This window comes from Haliaeetus leucocephalus, unplaced genomic scaffold (assembly GCF_000737465.1).
Source record: "Haliaeetus leucocephalus isolate CR32 unplaced genomic scaffold, Haliaeetus_leucocephalus-4.0 Scaffold147, whole genome shotgun sequence".
Classification (NCBI taxonomy): domain Eukaryota; kingdom Metazoa; phylum Chordata; class Aves; order Accipitriformes; family Accipitridae; genus Haliaeetus; species Haliaeetus leucocephalus.
Window position 1 is genome coordinate 205,692 of NW_010972583.1, and position 21,740 is coordinate 227,431.

At 39.2% G+C, this 21,740-nt stretch overlaps 1 protein-coding gene across 1 annotated transcript in view; it reads left to right on the forward strand.

Annotated features, from left to right (window-relative positions):
• Positions 1–19,383, forward strand: part of SLC44A5 (solute carrier family 44, member 5) — a 53,250-nt gene extending 33,867 nt beyond the window's left edge. The window contains exons 10-22 of the mRNA XM_010561492.1: positions 1,914–2,026; positions 2,456–2,587; positions 4,498–4,597; positions 7,371–7,463; positions 8,414–8,501; positions 9,728–9,990; positions 11,084–11,178; positions 11,570–11,673; positions 12,950–13,023; positions 14,893–14,963; positions 16,368–16,456; positions 17,100–17,184; positions 19,186–19,383. Of these exons, the coding sequence (XP_010559794.1) occupies positions 1,914–2,026; positions 2,456–2,587; positions 4,498–4,597; positions 7,371–7,463; positions 8,414–8,501; positions 9,728–9,990; positions 11,084–11,178; positions 11,570–11,673; positions 12,950–13,023; positions 14,893–14,963; positions 16,368–16,456; positions 17,100–17,184; positions 19,186–19,298 (1,420 nt within the window). The 3' untranslated portion in view covers positions 19,299–19,383. The remainder of the gene's footprint in view (positions 1–1,913; positions 2,027–2,455; positions 2,588–4,497; positions 4,598–7,370; positions 7,464–8,413; positions 8,502–9,727; positions 9,991–11,083; positions 11,179–11,569; positions 11,674–12,949; positions 13,024–14,892; positions 14,964–16,367; positions 16,457–17,099; positions 17,185–19,185) is intronic.
• Positions 19,384–21,740: the final 2,357 nt, after the last annotated feature.

Sequence of the window (21,740 nt, forward strand, 5' to 3'; positions counted from 1 at the left end):
AGGTGAGAGCCTATAGCATGCACATACTAAGCATACATAGTTCAAGCCTGAATGCAAATCCACAACAATAAATACATAAACTTTAGATAATAAACTTAGTATGGAGAATTAGGCAGTTCAGAAACAGAAGCTGTCAGCTTTTAAAGGTGTTCAGTCACTGGCAGGAGGACAGCTTTCTCATAGTCTACTGCTGTGCTCACAATAGTCAGTGGCAAGAAACTCAACTGGCAAGCTCAGTTCCCTCTAGATCTCTTATTGAAATCAGGCTTATGGTGCAGATTCTTTCAAAGGAGATACCACTGAACAGATAGGCTGGAGAGAGAGTTGACCTTTTTTTTAACAGAAATACTAAATACTAAAGCCAGTTCCCACATTTCAAATATCATATTTTTATAAGGAATTGTTGCTACTTTTAAAGTAATTGGATAGAATTTTCTTCACACTTCTCACCAAATGGTAGCATACATCAAACAATTTCTGGACAAACATATTTAAGTGCCAGAGTTTTGGTGATGACAATGAAGGCCTGATAATGAAAGGAGGCTGGGTTAAAAATCAAATATGGAATTGCTCTAGTGTTTGCAGCATACTCCAAAAGAACAGCTGCTTTCAAGCCTCAGTTTAAGGAATTCAGTCTACTGAGGACAGTTGTTACCATGTACTCAGTTTTGGTGTTACTAGGACTCATGTATATCTAAAGATAACTTTAGATAAAGGTAACTTTACTGCTTTCAAGAATAGTCTCATAAGCTCCAAAACGACAACTTTTTTTGAAGAATACATTCTGAATTTCAAACAAGCTATTCAGAAAGGGAAAATACCTCATGCTCCAAAGTCTTTAAAGGGCTGGGACTTAAGACGAGCTTACAAAGGTTTAACTAAATAAGCTGATGTTCTTTTTCTTGTCCCTCTGCCTATCTGGCTTAGTTTGCCCAAAACATCTGGTTTTGATTGTTTATGATCAGGTTGACCCATTTTTTATCTTTGGTAACTGGCTAAATAAGTTGGGAAAGTTCAGAAGAGAAGTTATTGAACACAAGCAACAAGACATTTTAAATTTTGGGGGGTCTGTACTAATACAAAATTCTGATGTAACACCTAGTAAAAATTCTGAGAAATGAAATGTTATGTGGAGCATCTGAGCTGGATGTTTGTTGGATGGGATTATTATTCACATTGCTTTATTCACATTGCTTTATTCACATTGCTTTAGAAGGCCTCACTGAGTAAAAAGGCCTTTTGCAGTCATTTTTTACTTTCTGACTTGCTTTCTGGGAGTGAAATGAAAACAAGTATTTCCTTACCGCAGACTTGATAAGGGGAAGACACTGTACATATCTTTTCTAGGGTCCCCATTTATAGCTCTTAACAGTTTCTTTTTATGCATCACCATACCCTGATCATTTCCTCTTCTGATGGGTAGAAAGAGTCACTGGTTTTACTTCTAAATTTAATTCTTTTTTTCTAGGAAAACTCCTAGAATAATACTTTACTAGTTGCAAGCAGGGATTTTTAATGGAGGACATAAAACAGCAACCTCCCCACATATGGTTGTTCCTCCAGTTTAACTTTCTGAACTGTAGACTAGACCATGGACTGAAAAGGCAGTGAGTTGTTCAGCTTCTGTAAATGACCAAAAAGGCATTGTACTAGTCCCATTGAGCCAACCTGAGAACCTAGTGTATACAAACATTTCTGGCTCTGCCCTGTGAGATCATCATATATAAGCTATTTGTTTCTAATAGCAGATAATAGCCAGGAGGATGTATTTTGTAAGTAAGATTTTGAAATACATTTTTACAAATCATTCTCTTACGTGAGATGAAGTGACCCTTATTTGGAGAAACAGGCATGCAAGAAAGTGAAGATTCTCACACCTTTTTTCCCTGTATTTCTGTTTCTTTTCTTTCTAGTGGGCTGTTCATTGCAATGATAGTAAGTCTGCTCTTCCTTGTGTTATTGAGGTTCACGGCTGGGGTCCTCTTCTGGATTTTCATCTTTGGTGTGATTGGAATTATAGGTTATGGTAGGTGTAATCTTCTAGCCTCTGAGGCTATTTTTCCTTATTGCTTAAGTTTGGGCAAGGAAAGTCAGTAATTACATCAATTAAATTGTACAATTGGGAGAATTAATGCCTAGTTTTAGACACAGTTAAGTGAGAAGGGCTTAAATGGCAGTGAAATTTAGTAAGAATCCAGCTGTGCTGATACTTAGCACCAAAGGTAGTAACCTGAATTATCTACCCACAGTATGCTTAGTCTGTATTCACGTGTACTGATACTTCTTTTCTATATATGTGATGTTATAATTGAGTAGTCTCACAGTAATGCATTTTTGGTTTTTGCTTACCAGACATGCTGAGGACAAAACACTTGGCATGTAAAAGATTTTTTTAAAGAGCTTGTCCTTGCACTCTTCAGACACACTCATTTTATATTGATTGTTTTTTTAAAAGGCATCTGGCATTGTTACTGGGAGTATGATCATCTTAAAGGAATACCTGGATCTGACCTCACTGTTTACGACATTGGATTCCAGACAGACTTCAGAGTGTACCTGCAACTGAGGCAAACATGGTTAGCATTTAGTAAGTGCCCTTTAAACTTGGAATCTGTTAATGGATATTCAGGAGAATCAATCAATCAATCACTGTCTTGCTACAGTTTCTGTTTTGTTAAATCTTCTCACTCAGAGAAGTAAGCAGAATTCTCTTTCTTTGCATTGTGCAAGATACTTTTTGCAAGGAGACTAGTATATTTGTAAGGGGAGATAATGCAATTGCACTAGTGATGAGAGTGAAAAATGCTTGTGTTATTAGCATTCCACTTCCTGTGTGTTCAGTCTTCATAATGGGGGAGTAGAAGGCAATAACTAAGTTCGTCCTGATGAAGTTGCATAAGGAGGGGCATTTTTCTCTCCCAGTCTGTTTATTCTCCTTGTTTGAGGGCCCCAGAAATGAGATTAATAACTCTACACTTCTTTGTAGAACTGTTTACATTCAGGTCACTGAATTTTCTTGGAGGCTGATCTAAGACTCTAGAATGAACCATCACAAATTTCATCACCTTTATTTTCAAAAGTGCTTCATTGCCTTCTCTTACAAGGGCAGTGTGTTTAAACCAAAATCCTACTGCAGCAAGACAGCCTGCAGTATACACATCCCTCCCCAGGGAAGGAGGGACGGAAGAGAGAACAAATACCTGTTGAATATTACTTGCACTGCTGTTGCTGCTCTATTAGAAGGCACACAGACACTAACTGATGATGAATGGGACATAACCTAAACCACTGTCTCTCCTTATTGGTAGCTAAATTAATAGAGCAGTAGTTTACTGCTTAAATCTCCTCTCTCTGCTTTGTGTCTTCATTTAAGTCTATGTTGGATCATCGAGCTCATGAGGCATCTTCTGCATATTGTTGAGGCAGAGCTTTTTAGTATGCTATCCCTAGAGAGTATTAGGACTTTATCATGTTTTTCCTTGTAACTCTCCAAATTCTTCCCCTGCCTGATTCTTAGCAGCCAATATATAGTTTATCTAGAGGTCAGTGTCACTTTCAGATGAGTAAATTGAGGTACTCAGGAATAAAATTACTGTTCCAAAGTCACCCAGCAAAGCAGTTAAATATCCTTGAAGAAAACGTAGATCCTCTTAGTCCTAGTCTAGAACTTATCATGTACTGAGATTGCTTTCCTGTTTCACAATGTTTGGGACAAGCTACATTAAGTTAACAGAGCTGAACTGGAATGAGACCAACTTTAAAGAAACCTGATTATGCATTCCTTCATGGGGAACCATATAGAAAATAGGTGCTGAAACGCATGTAAGAAAAACTGTTCTGAACGAAGTCTGTGGCTCTAAGCACCACAGTGGTCACTTGCCACCTGCAGTTCTGATGGCCGGGGCTATTGATAATACTTGGGATCGCAATTTAACATCATCTGTGACTATTTAGGTCTGGATTCTGAGACTATGTCTAAGCTGTGGGACCTGAAGCTAATTCCCATGTCCTTTTGCAAAACTCCAGACAAGCCAAGGCTTAGGGATACTATTGTCCTGTCTTCCTCTCCCTCCACAAAACTTCTTGGTTTCAGCTGGAGAAGACAGATCCTGCTGTGTACAACCATCCACAACTGCTGAGCTGGTTTAAATGTTGTTTAACCATCTGAAGCACCCAAAATTAATAGATACGTTTCAGAGTCAGAGGCAATGTGCTTCAGGCATTAAAGACTCTGTCTTCTCTAGATGAAGTCCAGAGAATTTTTTCACTTCCTACTGCAGAAGTAGGTTTTGAACTGACACAAATAGAAATCAGACTGAAGCAGACTCTTTAAACCAGATCTGGGTTATGATTCAAACACTGCTCATAACTAAGAGAGGAAATGTTCTGGGACATGGTGCTCTCAGCTCTCTGACCTCAGAGCAAGTTTGTATGATTTACAGAGGCAGCATATTGGTTCAATTCTTGATAAATCTAACTTTTTTTGTTTGTTTACAGTGATAATACTTTGTGTTGTTGAGGTCATAATCATACTGATGCTGATCTTCCTAAGGAATCGGATCCGGATTGCTATTGCACTGTTGAAGGAAGGTAGTAGGTATGTTTGTCTAATTTTAATATATTTTTAATTTTATTAAATGATCCCTAGAGTACACTCTTCTTGAGCTTCATCTTGCACTACCGAGGGCAGAAAGTTGGGGGTTAAAGTACAACACTGGATTTGTTGAGCCGAACAGGTAGTATAAAGATTGCCAGTTCTCTGTTAATGAGGTTGTCCTTATAAGAGCTTTCTCCTTTGCAGTAAGACATTTCTTACCTCTCAGCTCTCTGCCTGAAGAGTACATATACTGTTAGTGGTACCACATATCCTCAGTGCAAGAAGGTTTATCAGCAGAAATGCTAAGTGTGGTACACTGTTAATAGGAGCCTGGGACCTATAGCTGCCAACTTTGCTCTGTCATTGGATTGCCTCCAGAGTGACTTACTAGTGGTAGAGGATTGGTGGTGTTTTGGCTGTGGCTTTTATTTAGGAAAGACTGGATTCTTCTGGCTCCAGTCAAACTTTTGCATGGACATGCATAAATCTGCAGAGAGAAAAGGAGACTTCCATGACCAGACATTGTAATATGGTGCAGTCCAAGATACTTCTTTTCAGCTCTGAGTAAAGAAGAAAGCAGAGCAGGATATGAGAGTTGAATGCCTAGGAGACCTCTTCATTTTGTGTTTCCTGAAATCTGCATAGACTTTGTTCACAGTGGTTCCTGTTTTACACACTGCCAACACTTAGTTCATTTTTTTAAAAAAATGGGAATATAACAAAGGAGAAATGGACTTAAAACATCAGGCCCTTGGATTTCATTGCAAATAGGCTAAGATCTGATAAGGCTTGGAAGCAGAGCTCTGTTAGAGCACATAGAGTTAGCTCTGAGTTTATCTGTGTGCGCTTGCTTGTAGTGTTCTGCCATCTTTGTTGACATTGTGGTTCTCAGGAATCAGGATTTGGGATTTTTGTAATGAGATTAAGAAATACTGAAGTTCTGCATTCAGCCAGGTACTTGTTTCCTGTCTTATGCTACTGTGCAATTAGAGCATAGCAATTAATTTTGGCAGCACTAAATTGTACTCTAATTCCTGTTCATTAAAATTCAGTAACACTTTTAAACACTGCAACACTTTTGTTCACAACCTTGACAGGTAGAAGGATTTCAGAAAGTTCATAAACTTGCTGCTGAGAATTAATAACATTCTGTAGTTTTTCAACAGCATGGAAAGGTCACTTGAGGGTGATGTTTTTACTCTCATGCATAATGCATGAGGTGAAACACTGTATGTAATTACTGTAAACCTAACAGACCATGCCCTGTATTCAGGAAGGTGCAAAATAAGCTGCTAATGACTGGAAATCAAATTACATTTTTCAATACCTTTTAACTACTCTTTCAAAAATATTACAATGCTAATAATTGACTTGAAATCCATAGTTAGAAATAATTAACAGTTGTTAGTCAGTTTGTTGGAGTAACTGTCCGTGGTCTTAGTGGTAACTGAGAGGCTTACCATTAACTGCTGAACACTTCTAATACATAGTGATTATTTCTCAGACAGCATAAGCCTGTGTCCTCCTGTGTGACTCTTAATGGACTTTTACAACTCTAGACTCAGACAGTAATTGACGTGTTGCTCTTCACCTCTTGATTGCACACAACAGTTCCCTTGCATTCCGCGCCCCCCCCCCCAGCGTTTACTAGCTTAGCAGCAGGAACCGAGTAAATTTGTCTCCTTTTACATTCTGGAAACTGCCTCCTATAAAACCGATAGCATCAGAAGTGCCACAGGTCATAGGAGAAATACTGTAGGAAATACTAAGAGACAAAAAGGCTTGTGATAAGCTTACAGGGTCACTGGAAAGAAAATTTAGAGTAACAGGAAGAGGTAGATGGCAGGAGTGTAAAGAGAATGAACCTGCAAACTTCAGTGAACAAAACACACGCTCTCTGAAATCACATCCAGTGAGATATGCAGCTGGAGGTGTTCGCGTCTGAGATAGCTGCAGCGAGTTTACCCAGAGGGGCTGTGTCGACTCTCTTACAGAGGAGTCGTCCCTGGCAGAGTAGGAACTGGCACGCTCAAGTTCAGGCTCACGAGTTGCATGCTAGCCACAAGAAGTATTAATAGAATGTGAGCCTCTAAGACATCAGCCTTGATGTTAAAAGGAGCTCTCTAAGCTGTCAACAGTGAACAGCCATTATTCTTTCTGCCGGCCAACAGCCAAAGGCAAGCACCACTCAGTTATGGCACATGCAAGGGAAGTCACATAGTCCTAGGAAAGTGTTAGCATGTCCTGGCGTTACAAAGACAAGGTGAATGTCCCTGTCCCAAAATAGTTACTACTTAAGGCAGGAAAGGGGCTGGGAACAGAGTCCTCAAATACAAAGTAGCAAGAGGTAATTTCAGATGTGTAGGAGCTGAAGGAAGAGCATAGGAGCTGAGCAGAGTCGGACAGGGAAATAAAGGGTAATGTCTGCAGCAGTCAGCCAGGAGGTGTGATTGAAATGGGTTTGTGACCTGGACAGAGCTGGATCTCTGAAGCAGTGATGGAGAAGGAGAAAGTAGAAGGTAGTCTTGAACATGGCAAATGGATAAACTTGACTGTAGTGCTGCCGATAAAGGTGGAGTGGTAGAAATGAGAAAGTGAAGATGTGAAGACATTTGAAGAAAGAACCTGCACTATTCTGAGATCCCAGCACTAGATTATGCTACCAGTATCAACAAGTAGCTCAAAGTAAAAAGGATGATGCTGGAAGAGAACTGATAAAAAGCTTGCTTCTTAAATTGTTGTAGCTTACTGATATGTTTTGTTTCTTTCATAGGGCTATTGGCTATATAATGTCTACATTGTTCTACCCAATCGTCACCTTCATACTCATTGCAATCTGTATTTCCTACTGGGCTGTGACAGCTGTGTATCCTTCTGCCTGTGTACCTCTGGAGGAACAGTCTTCTGGTCTGCAAGACTAGATACTTCTCTGCTATTTCACCTTAACCAGACCAGCATTAAGAAGGCTGTTTGGTCACTTAGCTCTTGCTGCACTGGTACACTCTTCCTCACTGCACATTTGCATGTGATGTACAAATCAGATGGTGAATTTAATTTCATTAAAAAGAACTGGACTAAAATTCATGCCAAGGCAGGGGGATCATACAAGGCCTTGTGTACTACATAAGGTTGACTTTAAGGGGTAAAAAAGGGCCCTCAGCAAAGAGTGAATATGGCCTTTAATGTGCTGCATGCTCTATAGGCCTGACGTTAATGGTCTCTTAGCTAGGGGTGGGGTGGACTCCAGGTGTGTTTTGTTCAGAATAGTATAAGAAAGGAGTGAGAGAACATACAGTGCACTGAATCCTCTCTAAACTGCGTAACAACAACCACTGTCTGTTTGTTCCCAGAACAGCAAGGGTTTGGCAAGGTATGAGAAAGGGGAAAACTGCTTTTTGAAAACAAATTGTTCTTTCACATGCAAAGAGGGTCAGTTATTGCAGGTCAGGACAATGTTAATTTATCCTTATGCTATGTGTCTACTTCCACCAAAATATGAACTGTCAAAGAACTAATGCATAATCTGCCTCGTCAAAGGTAGATGTGCAGGAGAGACTGAGTCAACTTTCAAGGTTATTCCCCTTGCCCATTCTGGTCAAGGGTTATTACAGCTCCAGGATGGAGTTTGCCTTAATTCTCTAAGTAATTAAGAGTATTCAGTCTTGTCTATCAATCCTTCATACGTGTCTCTGCATAGCAAGAGCAGTTTTTCTGTTATCTGCACAAGTTCTTTAGAGCTCGTGGTTACCCACTGCAGAATCCTAAGTTGCTCAAAGCCTACAGTTCTGTGATTTGTCCTTAAAATATTTCATTCAGTTTTCTGGCTACATCAGGAGAACCTGTGTATAAAGTAATGGCTAATCAAACACTGTGCAAGTATGCAAACCTGACTTGTGACCCAGAGGTAAGTGTAACAAATATTTACCTATAGTAAGATCTATATTAATTGCATTTCTTAATCACTGTTAAATGCAGTGCTAGTAGAAAATGTGCATATTTTAAGTAATGATTCCTCATGTTAAATCTGAAAATAGTGTTCAGATAACATTTCTTTGTTCAAAGCAATTTATAGACATACATTATTTTTTCTGCTAAACTGTCCTGTGAGGCAGGTAAATATTAACTGTTCTAATTTACAGAGTGAGAAAGGAAGACATAGAAATACAGGTTTATTTGGAAGGGTGTTCTTGAATTCATGAGGATTCTAATTTGTGGTCCTCAAAAGGCAATGGAAGGCTTAGAAAGCTATGCCTCAAACTTGTCCAAGGACCAGCCATGTTTTGAAGCAGAGGCTTAGCTTCTTTTGGCACAGCAATGACCTTTATGAAGCTCCAAAAATATGTCTTTTTTTTTAAATTTTGTCTTCAGTCAAATGTTTTGACTTGACTGTAGGGTTGAATTTAAGTATTTTTTCAAAACTAGAAATATTTATCAAATGTTGTATCAGGGTTATTTTCAGGTGTTTAAATTTCAATGTACTGCTGTGGTTATGTATATCCCAAACAATTCCCCACCCTGCTGCTGTCTGAACACTAAAAAAGAAAGGGATTAGAAATTGACTGGGTTTATTTCATTCCCAAACTGAGCAAACACATGAAATGAACAACAGAAATAGGGAGAAGTAATTCAATGTAAAGACTACTCCTGTTTTAATACTCTGCGATAGGTAAGGGAAGTTGTGACCACATCCACAGCTTGTATAAAATGGCATAGGTCAGTTGATTTCAGTTCTACTGTGGTGATTTATCCAAACTGCAGATTTGGCCTCTGGTTTTCAAGTAAATATTTATTTATTTTTTATGTGAGCAGGTTTTCTTTAACGAAACTGAAGTGTTTATGTACCTTAAAAGTAGATTTCTGAAATTCAAATTCCATCTATGTGGGTTTCAGGCACGTGGTGAACAGCCCTGTTTTCTAACTGCATAGTTTAAAGTTAAGCACCTGCATAAGACATTAATATGAATCCTTAATACCTAAACAGGTTACATAGTACTGGAGTGGAGTGCAGTGTTGAATGAAGTAATGAAACATCAATCAGAATTATGTTGTTTGTATTAAGCTGCTAAACTTCAGAGACTGTGTACACAGAATTCATTGCTTATCATTACGTTTATTTTTCTTTCTTTACAGACTTTTAACACAACCAATGTGACTAAATTGTGTCCGGGTGCTCAGTGTACTTTTGCTTTTTATGGGGGAGAAAGCCTGTACCATAAGTACATCTTCATCTTCCAGTTAGCCAATGCCTTTGTCTTTCTGTGGCTGGTGAACTTTGCAATTGCACTGGGTCAGTGTACCCTTGCTGGTGCCTTTGCCTCTTATTACTGGGCTTCTCGGAAACCAGCTGATATTCCACTGTGGCCACTCTTCTCTTCATTTGGACGAGCCATACGGTAAGACTGTGGAGCTGGATGTGAGCCTTGTCATGTATCCAACAAGTGCTCTTTTTACATCTAGGGAAGCCAGACTTGGAATATCAAATGAAAAAGATCAGTCAGCATTGTGATTTAATCTTGGTAGGCAGCCAAGTCCCACCCAGCCACTCGCTGACTCCCCCCCAATGGGATGGGGGAGGTGAAAGTGCGAAAACTTGTGGGTTGAGATAAAGACAAGTTTAATAGGTAAAGCAAAGCTGTGTACCCAAGCAAAGCAAAGTAAGGAATTCATTCACTAGTTACGATGGGCAGGCAGATGTTCAGCCATCTCCAGGACAGCAGGGCTTCATCACGCGTAGCAATAACTTGGGAAGACGAATGCTATAACTCCAATAGTCCCCCTCTTCCTCCTCCTTCCCCCCAGCTGTTATTGCTGAGCATGACACCATGTGGTATGGGACATCCCTTGGGTCAGTTGGGGTCAGCTGTCCTGTCTGTGTCCCCTCCCAACTTCTTGTGCACCCCCAGCCTGCTCGCTGGTGGGGTGGGGTCAGAAGCAGAAAAGGCCTTGACACTGCTCAGCAATAGCTAAAACATTGGTGTGTTATCAACACTGTTTTCATCACAAATGAAAAACATAGCACCCTACAAACTACTATGAAAGAAAACTAACTCTAGCCCATCCAAAACCAGTACAATCAGGAAAATGTTATTGTTAGGGGGAGACTGAATCCGGTAGCCCAATAGCGGCAAGGCTGCTGCAGCTTCATGCCCCCAGGTTCAACCAATTACAAGGCTGAGTAGGTACTCCCAGTAGGTGCACACACCCAAATACATGTATACAACACATATATACACAGCTGGCCACACGGATTGACAGGCAGACACACACAGCACTCACACAAACACCAACAGCACCAATGGCTTCATCCTGTTCCTCTCTCTGACAGATCAGGATGAAAGTCCATTAATATATGTAATTCCCACTAATGGACCTTTCTCCAGTTATAATTTGATTTATATATATACACACACACACACACATGCACATACATATATAATTGTACATATACACATACATGCAACATAACAGTCATTTATTTTGTTTTAGATACCATACAGGTTCGCTGGCATTTGGAGCCTTAATTCTTGCAATTGTCCAGCTTATTAGAGTAATACTGGAGTACTTGGATCACAAACTGAAAGGTGAGATTTATGAATCTGCTCTAGGTTATTAAGACCTCCTTTGGTAAATTACTTCCTTACTTTCCCAAGATGTTTTTTCACCAATTAGAAGAGATTAATTCCACATTATTTTTAGCCATTGTAGTTCCATTTGCAGCCAGTGAATTTGTGCTGATTTACTCAAATTGAGTCTATTATGTCCTTGGGAACTTAATGCAAAGTTCATGTGGGGTGTGGATCTGATCTATGAAAGCTAGTGAGCTAAATTTGGTTGAGAAAGAGAGTCCATAGCTAGAAGAAGAGAAATAGTTTCTGCTTTTGTCACAATTTAAGATTTTCTTCTGAATAGCTTTCGATGTTCTGAAGACTGTTCATGAGTTCTGTGTATGATGCACTCTCTCCTTTTTTTCAGGTACACAGAACTCCTTCACTAGATTTCTACTCTGCTGCCTCAAATGCTGTTTCTGGTGTTTGGAAAGATTCTTAAAATTTATAAACAGAAATGCCTACATCATGGTATGTGCTGTCTCTGCATGTGGTCTCCCCTATCTGGGACACTAAAATACCCTAGCCACTACTGGTTGGTCAGCAGCCAGCAGTACTAGAGTCTGGTGAATAAATAATGGGATTTGTGGGAGTTTTCAGGAAATGCATGTGGTCCTACCATGAAAAAGTAAGATCTCTTTTTTTTTCTTCTAAACTCACCCTCTTTTCATGCCTGTCCTTGTCTGTCTATCTAACCCCTCAAAGTAAGTGGGAAGGGATGGCATAACTGGTTAACTTCCCCTCTGATTCAGCAATTGAAATCCTGATTTCAACAGGAATATTAGCTTGTTTCATACTCCATGTTGATGACACTTCTGTTTGGAAACAGTGTTTGAATAAGGAGGTCAGAAGGCATGTGGTATCTGTATTTCGTCCTGGAAGTTAAAGGCACAACTTCTACTAGCAGCAGCAGTAATATTTCTCTGAAATAACCCTTCTTAGCTTCCAGAAGAGAAATTCCAGATTTTCACCTAAATAAACATATATAGATTTCAGCCTAGAATGTTCCGACTTGAAGCAATTTCAGTGATTGAATGGTACAGTCACGGACTTGTTGTCTCAAAGGAGGTGGCTGTAATGGGTCTGTTATAATCCATGTTCATGCAATTGATGTTTCAAATTAATGCCATCTTGAAGAGGAAGTATTCTTTTTTACTATCTTGTTTAGTTGGTAAACTGACTGCTGTTCTAGTATATCTTAGACTTGTGGACACTATTCTGGGAAGAAGAAATGGTTTTGTTCCTGAATAACTTTAGCTGCTTTACTTTATGTGGATGTAAATCCACTGACTTTTGATACTGGTATTGCTGATTTCTTCTTAACTGAGAGCAGCATCAGGTCCAAGGACATACCTACAGGAGTCAACTCACTTCTGCTCTACAAGTGCCTGTTCCTTTCCACTGACTATTAATCTAGTGTAGGTAACTAGGAAAGTGAGAAGAATGCCTCAGCAAGTAGCTTATTTGCTCTACTTGTCAAACTAAGTAGTCAGTCTACTGCCTCCAAGATCACAACGGGTGGCATGCTCATCACCAGGTGATTTGAAGAGGAAAGATGGATAATATTCTGTCCCAGCATGGTGGGAAGCATTGAGAGGCAACAGGTGACTGGGGGCAGTGCTTCATGTTCATCTGAGTTTCAAGGCCACATATTAGAGAGAACTATGCATTACATGCAGTAAGATTCTGGCATACAAGGAGGTATCCTAATTATTTAAAATACGTAACAGCTACTATTATTTTGCAGATTGCCATATATGGTAAAAACTTCTGCACCTCGGCAAAGGAAGCATTCTTTTTGCTTATGCGGAATGTGGTGAGGTAAGGGGCCATCTCCCAGTCCTTGGAAATGTCAAGATTTCCTGCTCTTGCACTCTGAAGACATACTTCTTTCCTCTCCCGTGTCTCCTCCAAATATTATTGTAAGCTGCTTCTGTCCTCAGACATGGCCCTCACTTCTAACAGTCATTGTGTAACAGCAGGCTGTCCAGCACAGTAACCTATGCAAAGTTGATATAATCTAACAGTTTTGTTGTGATTGTTCTTTTAAATTCATAAGCACCCAGTAGGTTGTAATAGTGCCTCCAAGGAACCAGTGGAGCCCCTGAGAGGAGATCTATGGATATACAGGAATGGGGTGCTCATGATCTGCTGTATGTGTGTTTCTTGAGCTTTGGTCCACTCACTGTCTGTGAAAAGGAAAGCAGAAAGACCTAAGTCTTCAGATTCATCCAGAAAGCTTATGGGGTGTCAGAGAGTGGCAGTAGAGAAGAGAGAGTACTTTGCTTTCAAAACCAGTAACTTGAACATAACCAGATCTCCCCTGGTGCTGGGAATTCCGCCCCCCCCCCCCCCCCCTTTTTTCCCACTACCAAGACTGCTGCCAAACTCCCTGTTCTCATCAGTAGTTTTCTTCATTGTTCCTGGCTCTTCCTGTACTACTGTGAGATCAAAAAATAATGTGAGAATAACTTAGGAGCAGGCCGTGTTGATGCAATAGCAGACAATCTAATTACCAAACAAGAGACACAGTAAAACTGGTTAGGTGGTTTAAATTATTAAGTGAAGGACTGGGAGGAGGAGAGGAATGGAGGGGAAGGCTGAAAGAGGAAAATGGAAATGATGCTTAAGAAAGAATAGGAAAGGATTGGAGATGGGAGAATGGAGTACATTCACTCTGTTACCCTGCATTAATACCGGTACGGTGGTGTCCACACCTGTGCCTGTGCAATAGGAAAGAGAAGCTGCCTTCATTTCCTTTCAGAACATCACCTCACTGTCCTTTGTGCTTTTGCTCTTACTGATTAAGAGCAAAGCTAAAAGCCAAACATATAATTTTATTGTTTCAAGTGGAGATTTTTTTATCTTGTATATTTTGCTAATTCTGAATTCTGACAGGTTAATGATGATTTGTTCTGTTTAATATGTCTTAATGTTTATTTTTCATGGTAGTCAGTGCTATATATTACCATATCCATAGCCTTCAGTGCTGTCAAGAGGCAGATGATACAAAGCTCATTTTCCATCCCATTTTTTACCTGCAGTTTCTGATATGACAGGCTGGCAGGATTTCAAGCAGAAACTTCCTGCTGTTGCTTTCAATGAGGGCTGCAGATTTACTGTCAATTTTTCTGTCTACCTTCATTCATTCATCTGTGATTGATTGTCTGCCTGCTTTGAGGACTCCTGCCTTCAGTGTTGTACCGTGATATCTTAAAATAGTAGATTTGGCATGTTATGGGGTCATGAAATGAGGCCAGATAGGACGAAGTGAAGAGAAGACCTATCAGCAATCTACACAAACATTGCTTTTTGTTTTGGTGTGTACTTTGCCTCTTCCAGGCTGGCTTATCTGTGACCCTAGAAGAAAGGCTGGAATAAAAATACTTTGATGTTATGTTTTGGGTTTTTTTAACCAGCAGGAGCAATAAACAGTCTTCAAGTACTGTAGCAGTATTACTGCATTAAGGCCTAACTCAACAAGAGGCTCAGTGCTTTTTTGCCTCACGGGATTAGGCTGTAACAAAGCTCATCTCAGTGTTGCATTGCTGCATTGTTGTATGTCAGCCTGCGAAACCAGCAGAATACAGCTTCTTGGTCATGTTTTGTCAATTATCCATAGCTTTAAGGAGAAAGAATACAAATGTCTGGTTTGTGATGATGATGTATCATTTGTCCCTTGCTGAACAGAGTTGCAGTTCTGGACAAAGTTACAGACTTTCTTTTATTCCTGGGGAAAATTCTCGTTGCTGGTGGTGTAGGTAAGCTAATCAATTTTTTCCAAATGCTATGTTCTATTATCTGGTATCTACAAGTATGCCTGCCATATTCATATATGCTTAGTTAACAGCTGGAGGTTCTCATTGGTCTGACTATTTCAGAAGCTGTTCCTGTGTTTCTAGGCTTTGCAAGATTGAACTAAACCACGTTTTTTTCTTTTTTTCCCCTTCCTCCTTGCACCCTGGTGTGTTGTTGACAGCATCTTTTCCATAATTGCTTTTACTGCTCTTGCATGTGTTGCTGGCACAAGGACTTCTGCAGCCAAAGCATCATAGCTAGATCAAACCAAGTTCACACCCAAAAAGTCAGCCACAATTGGTTCACCTTTCATAAGAACTGAACAAAATTGCAAATGAGATTCACCTGGTAGCAGACAGCATGCATACAAGAGGTGGTGGTGCAGGTCTGCAGGAGATGGGCCTGAAGCTCTGCTGTATTCAAGCCCATTATAGCTATAAGCTATCGTAAAAGAAATATTCTGTATTTCTAACATCCTTACAGGGTTTTCTTAGTTATTGGTAAATATCAAAATATCTTATTCATGTTCTTCTGTGACAGAAAAGTGATTTTTTTTTTTTTTAAATTAAGCACTTTCAGAAATTCAAGTTGGCAGTACTCCCTTACGGTTTTTCTAAATGGTCACAGCAGTTTCAAACCATTATTTTACAAATAACCTTATTTTGTATTCTGTATACTTTAAAAGATTACTAATGAATTGTATTTTAATCAAAAGTTGAAAATTAATACCAAGAACAGATCTAAAATATTTTGTCATTACTGTAGAATGACTTTCAAACTGGGGTAGCAAATTTGATTTGAAACATATTCTCTGAAATGTAAGCCGTGAAATACTGAAATTAATTAATGTGTGTGTCCTCTTTGAGAAGAAATTCTTTGGGTGATTTCTATTGTAGATGCATTGGTCTGTTCTAAACTTATTGTCATGCTTATTACTAGCACTGCCATTTCTCCTTTTAATCTAAAATAGTTAAGTATTTCTTCAAGCAATAAAATTTAAAGCAGCAGAATTTTTCTCACTCTTTTTTTATTTTAGAAAAGATCCACCCAATGGTCTTTTTTATCCCATGTCATTGTCTTGTTTATAATTGTTAATTACTTTTGCTATTAAATCCAGTAGAATGATGAAACAAAACAATTCATTAAAGTCTTTCTGCGCCCATGAATATCTTTATGGTAATTGATTAATTTACATATCTCTTCTGTCAGAATACAGATCCAGCAGATAATTAGTACTGAGGAATTTATTGTTTACAAACTTATTTAAACCAACCTGGGATCTGTTGTCTTTGTTTTGTCTCATCCATTCTTTAGGCGTTAGGAAATCAGTTAGTGTAGGAATCACTAATCTTCTGTGCTTCTTGCAGGTGTTCTTGCTTTCTTTTTCTTCACACAGAGAATACCAGTCTTTGCACAGGAAGCACCAACGTTAAATTACTACTGGGTGCCATTGTTGGTAAGACAACCTTCTAATCTCCTGAACACTGAGGGCAGTTTGAGGTGCTCAGACTACTCAAGGCATGGTCTGGTAACAGCTCTTGTTGTCATCCTCTCAGTGGCACACTATCCATTGAATCTGCTTACACTCTAGCCCTCTGGATCCTTCAGGCAGAGGTGACACTGCAGTGACTCTGCACCTTCAGAAAAACTGAAAAAGGTTTCACATCTGCTTTGCTCAGACTTCCCAGGCAGCAAAGAGTGGTGGTGAGGCACCGATGACAGTGTGGCTTCTAACGGAAGGGACTTGTGATGCATCTATTTCTCCTTTTGTAGCCTCCCTAGACTCCAGAACACCTCTAGGATGAGTGGTTCTTTAGAGTAATCTTGAAGGAGTTCAGAATATTCTTGGTGTATATTCTCTTTGGGGGTTGAAATGGCTCCAGTCTGGCAGCTGGAAATGTTAGGAACTGCATGTTAGGATACGGTGTCTTGAACCTGTGATCCTTTTCCACAGCAGTAGTAACCTTTGGTAGAATTATAGAGCTGCCATTAAATCCTCCCAAATATGCTTAGCAGACTAGACTTCTGAGTTGTTTTAACACTGCCTGACATCAGTGCCAAACTAAATTTGGGGTTTTCTTGTGGTTTGTTTTTTGTAGACGGTCATTATTGGCTCCTACTTAGTTGCACATGGGTTCTTCAGCGTCTATGCAATGTGTGTCGACACGCTTTTCCTCTGCTTTTGTAAGTACTACATTTTCTTTCGCTAATAACCTGCAAGTCATGGGAAGAGGAGTAGAAAACCACCTTATCCCTTCATTACAGAATCCTGGTGACATGCTAGCAGACTGTGTGAAAAACAAACTGATTCTGCTTTTCAGCCTGGCTCCTTGATGCATTCTTCAGTGCAGAAGTGTTTTAGCATTCAAATTTAATTAGTTGAAGTAATGGAAGGTAGCTATGTGGCTCATGGGGGTATCTGGCTTTTGTTTTTCAGAACTTTAATTAACAGTTTGCTTCTGGGTACTTTGTAAAGAGCCCTTTACAGCAGTGATTCACTCAAACCTTTTGTTAATAACAAGGTTTTTCTTTGGTATATAGGCAGTCCTTTGTTTTCAACTTAATAGTCCTGAACAAAGTATTATGCTGAATTACCTTCAAATTGGTGTAAAATACCATTTAAAACACTATCTGTCCTTTGGACCCCCCAACAGCAAGCAATCACGGGCACTCTCAAAGGGACTGCTGTTCAGTGTGTCCAGTCAGAGAATACTAAAATGACAAAAGAAATCTGTTGGTCTCAAATTAGGACATGATTATAAGAAGAGGATGTACTTACTCCAAAATACATTCCATTTGCTAGATTTACTGAATTCAAGAAATAGATACAACTTTTCTATAATGAAAGTCATTCTGGTTGGTCCTACGAGAAGTTACATGGCAGCGACTGTTCTTGCAGTTGGTGAATTATTTGATAATACTAAGGGAATACTGAAATAGTCATAAGCTTGATCTATCATATGCACAGTGGATCACTGAGGCAAGATAAACATGGTAATACTGATTCTCCTCTTACAATAGCATAAATTCTTTCTTTCCTTTGAACACTCACCTTCTTAACCCTGCTTCCCTAGGAACTAAGGTTAGCAGTGGTTCTGGAAATACTGGGTTGCCAAAGAATCACAGGAACAAGATCAGTCAGAAAACTGAAAATTGATGTCTAGTTGAGAGCTACATCCTGTTAATCTCCAGTTACGGACTTTGGTTCTAAACAAACATGATCACAGGCAGACGTAGCACTAATAAGAAATAAGCTAAATCATAAATAAAAAAATAATGATTACTATTATTTAGAGTGAAATGGAAATTGATCAAACTAATAAAATTTAGAAGGTTTGTTGGTGCACTCAAAAATTAACAGATTTTCTTTTTAATTTATTCCAAAGCTACGTGGTACATACTGCCATGGAGATATATGAAGATTTGCTTATTCTAACTTCTTTGGCCACTTCTTACAACTAGTGCTCTCTTTTGGCTTTGCAGATACAACTGTCTGCAGCGTTGCAGTTGCAGTGACTGCTTCACTGCACACTCCCTCCAGATTGTCCATCACTGGTCTGTGACTACTGCATGGCATAAACACTGGGCTGAAGCCAGACCAGTGATTTTAGTCGTGACCTTCTGTAGGAAAAAAAGTACTGTGTCTGCCTCATTATTTTAAATTCATATTCTGTTTTGCTTCCTATGCTTCCATTCAGTAATGGACAGTAGGAGATCATACAGAATATTGTGCACTTGTGGCATCAGGTTTTCAAAAGAACTTTATCTTACGCAGTAAAAAAGGGTCTGGTTTTAAAAAGTGCTTAAATCCACAGCTCTCTTTGGGACAAATTTTCTAGCAGGAAGTAGCCAAAATGCCAGGCTTCAGTGGAGGCATAAGTATTTCTGAAAATTTCCACCTATACTGCCAAACCAAAGAACAAGAGAATAGAAAGTATATATTGCCATCATTTAAAAATGGCTAGATGTTTATGTCTCTGCTTTGTGTAAAACCTCTTCTGGTTTGAGAAAATAGAAGTTTTATAGTGTCCTTCAACTTAACAATACAGCTAAATTGGCCTTGATTGAGGTTTTTTTTTTTTTAATCTTGGGTCTTTTGCTCTCTCCTTTCTTCAATTCTGTGTGTGTGTGTGTGTGGTTGTACTGCTGTTTGCTCTTTTGGCTGCTTTTGCTGTGTAAATTCAGGTGAAGACCTGGAAAGAAATGATGGATCTACAGCAAAACCCTACTTCATGTCAGCTAGCCTTCACCGAATTCTAGGGAAGAAGGAACTAAGCCCGAAGAAGGCAGTGGGATAACATACACTAAACCTCAACATCAAAACAGTGTCACTTTTAAGCAAAACGTGTATAAAGTAGGCAAAAGTAAAAACTGTAAATGATGCTTCTGGTAAATGGGTGATTCTTTTTTCCTTTTGCTTATATCTAAAAAAAATGAGCAACATTGGTAACATTTAACTAGTTTAAATGCTTAACTAACAGCTGTGAAAACAAGGCCACGTTTTAGTTTATAGAGTGCCTATGAAAAGGAAATTGTAAATTTGAAGCTTTTTTAAGTCTATAATGATGTTTTAATAACTTTTGTAACACAAGTTGCTGCCTTAGATGACAGCAGTTTTGATAATGTTTCTTTTTATAAGTGTATATTTGTAAAAGAAATTCAGGCAATTTTTTGAAAGCACTAACATATAACCTAATTAGCCATAAAAAGATAGTTTGAGACTCTCTAGTTAACCAGGAGATGGTACTAAATCTGTAAATACGGTGCTATGATTGTATTTTTTTGTACAAGCTGGTACACAGCTATTTAAACTGTGATTATACATGCATTAATGATTCCCTACACTGAAAAATGTAGTGATATTTTAATCACATCCACAACTGCGTCTTTTTTAAGAAATGATGGTACCCTGCAGGTCCCAAAGAAGGTAGTCAGAGAAGACTATAGTTGATACTGCTTAAAGTGAAGTTTTCTGTGAGTTGTGCTTAAAAGATGATATAACTGAGAGAAGGTTCCACTGCACTTGAAATGATTTGTGGTTCACACAAATGAAGTTTCATCCGGTACAAGATGGTGAATGTATCATTTTTAGCCAATGTCCAAGAAAGATGCACTTGTGTTAATATCCTCCTATCTCTAATGAGCCTCCAGTTGTGTTCTACATTATGAGGAAGTTGAGCTTCACTGAAAGGAAAACCAAATGCAGTCTCTTTTTTCTTGGAAGAAAGTCTTGGCCATATGTGTGCATGAGGAATTCCATTGCCTCTGCCTAGCTTCTTAACGAGACATTGCAATGACTGTGCGGGTGCTGAGTGCTGGGTGTGCTCTCTCTGCAGGTCTCCAGGATCTCAGTGGCTCACACAGTAAGGTGTTAAGACATTGAACTTGAGTCTCCTCGTGATACAGGATGAATAATTTAGCTACTGAAAGATGGTCCAAAAGGGTTAGTTTGCCTTTCGATTATTAAATTTGCCTGGTCATTAGTACAAAATCTGTTGGTAGAAAGCACATTAACATTCTGTTCAATTTTATGACCCCCTCCCCCACCGTTAATAGAACTGTCACTGAGGTTAGTAAACAGCCCTGCTCATGGAAAAAGTCTTACACTGGAGTACTTCTCAAGTCTGTTACTGCCATGAGCTGAGCTGAAAAGGTTTTAATTTGTTAGTCTTGTGGATGCCCAAGGACCCAACCACACTGAGGCCTGCCCCTAGTTTTCATGGATTCCACCGTACTGAATAAGGTATTCCATTACTGTCTGCTTTCCAGGAGTGGCACGTGCCATACCTCTGCCAGATCTGTTACAGGAGTTCAGTGTCTGGACATACTTTTCTAGCCCTAGGAGTCCATTGGTGTCACAAAGAGAAAGGCAAATTCTTTTCCAGATGGTTTGAATGCAAGTTTCTGGGCAAAATTTTCTGATGATCCACATCCCAAAGTGATTTTGCTCTCTAACTTCTGGCTCCAGTTTGTGATGATTGTAATTGCTACAAAGGCAGAAATACTGTCCTTCCTGCAACGGGTCTGGGGTCATGTTGATGCTCACGTGGTTACGTGATTGGAGTCATGGCCACGGTAGGATCTTGAAATCCTGTGAACTGAGGTGCAAGTGACAGGATACTCATATGCATTCTCTCTAATCCAGCGGGCATTGTAGCGCTTCCCCCTGAAGCAGAAACGAGTGGTTCAGTTTAGGACTCAATGTAGAATAAAGGCGTACAGTTTCAAACGTAACTACTGATTGTGGGCACCTTCAGTTTTTGATAACCCCTCTTGAGATACCCTAGAGTAAACCTGACTTTCAGAAAGGGCTGAGAAACCTACCTTCAGAAAAAATCAGACTCTTTACTGATGAAGGTTTTCATCATCATCATCATTCCTTTCTCATTATGTGCATGGCATTGAATATACAATCCCATTAATCCAGTCTCTTCTGGGAATTAAGTCAGTAACTTTTTGGGGTATGTGTCACCATTCTGTGATTAAAAAAGCTGCTGGTCTGATTACAGTCCATGTGCTAAAGCTTTTTTTTTTTTTTTTTAATAATACTACTGTGTGTTTAGTTTGCAGCTAAAGAAACATTAAGTAATCTATATTTCTACTGGACTTGAGTGTCTTACTGGGAGCTCAACTGAAAAAGTGTATTTCTGAATACAGCGTGCTTTTTTTATCATATGAATGTAACCATAGAGTTTACTAGGAATAAAACATAATAGAAATAATATACAGTTATTTGATTA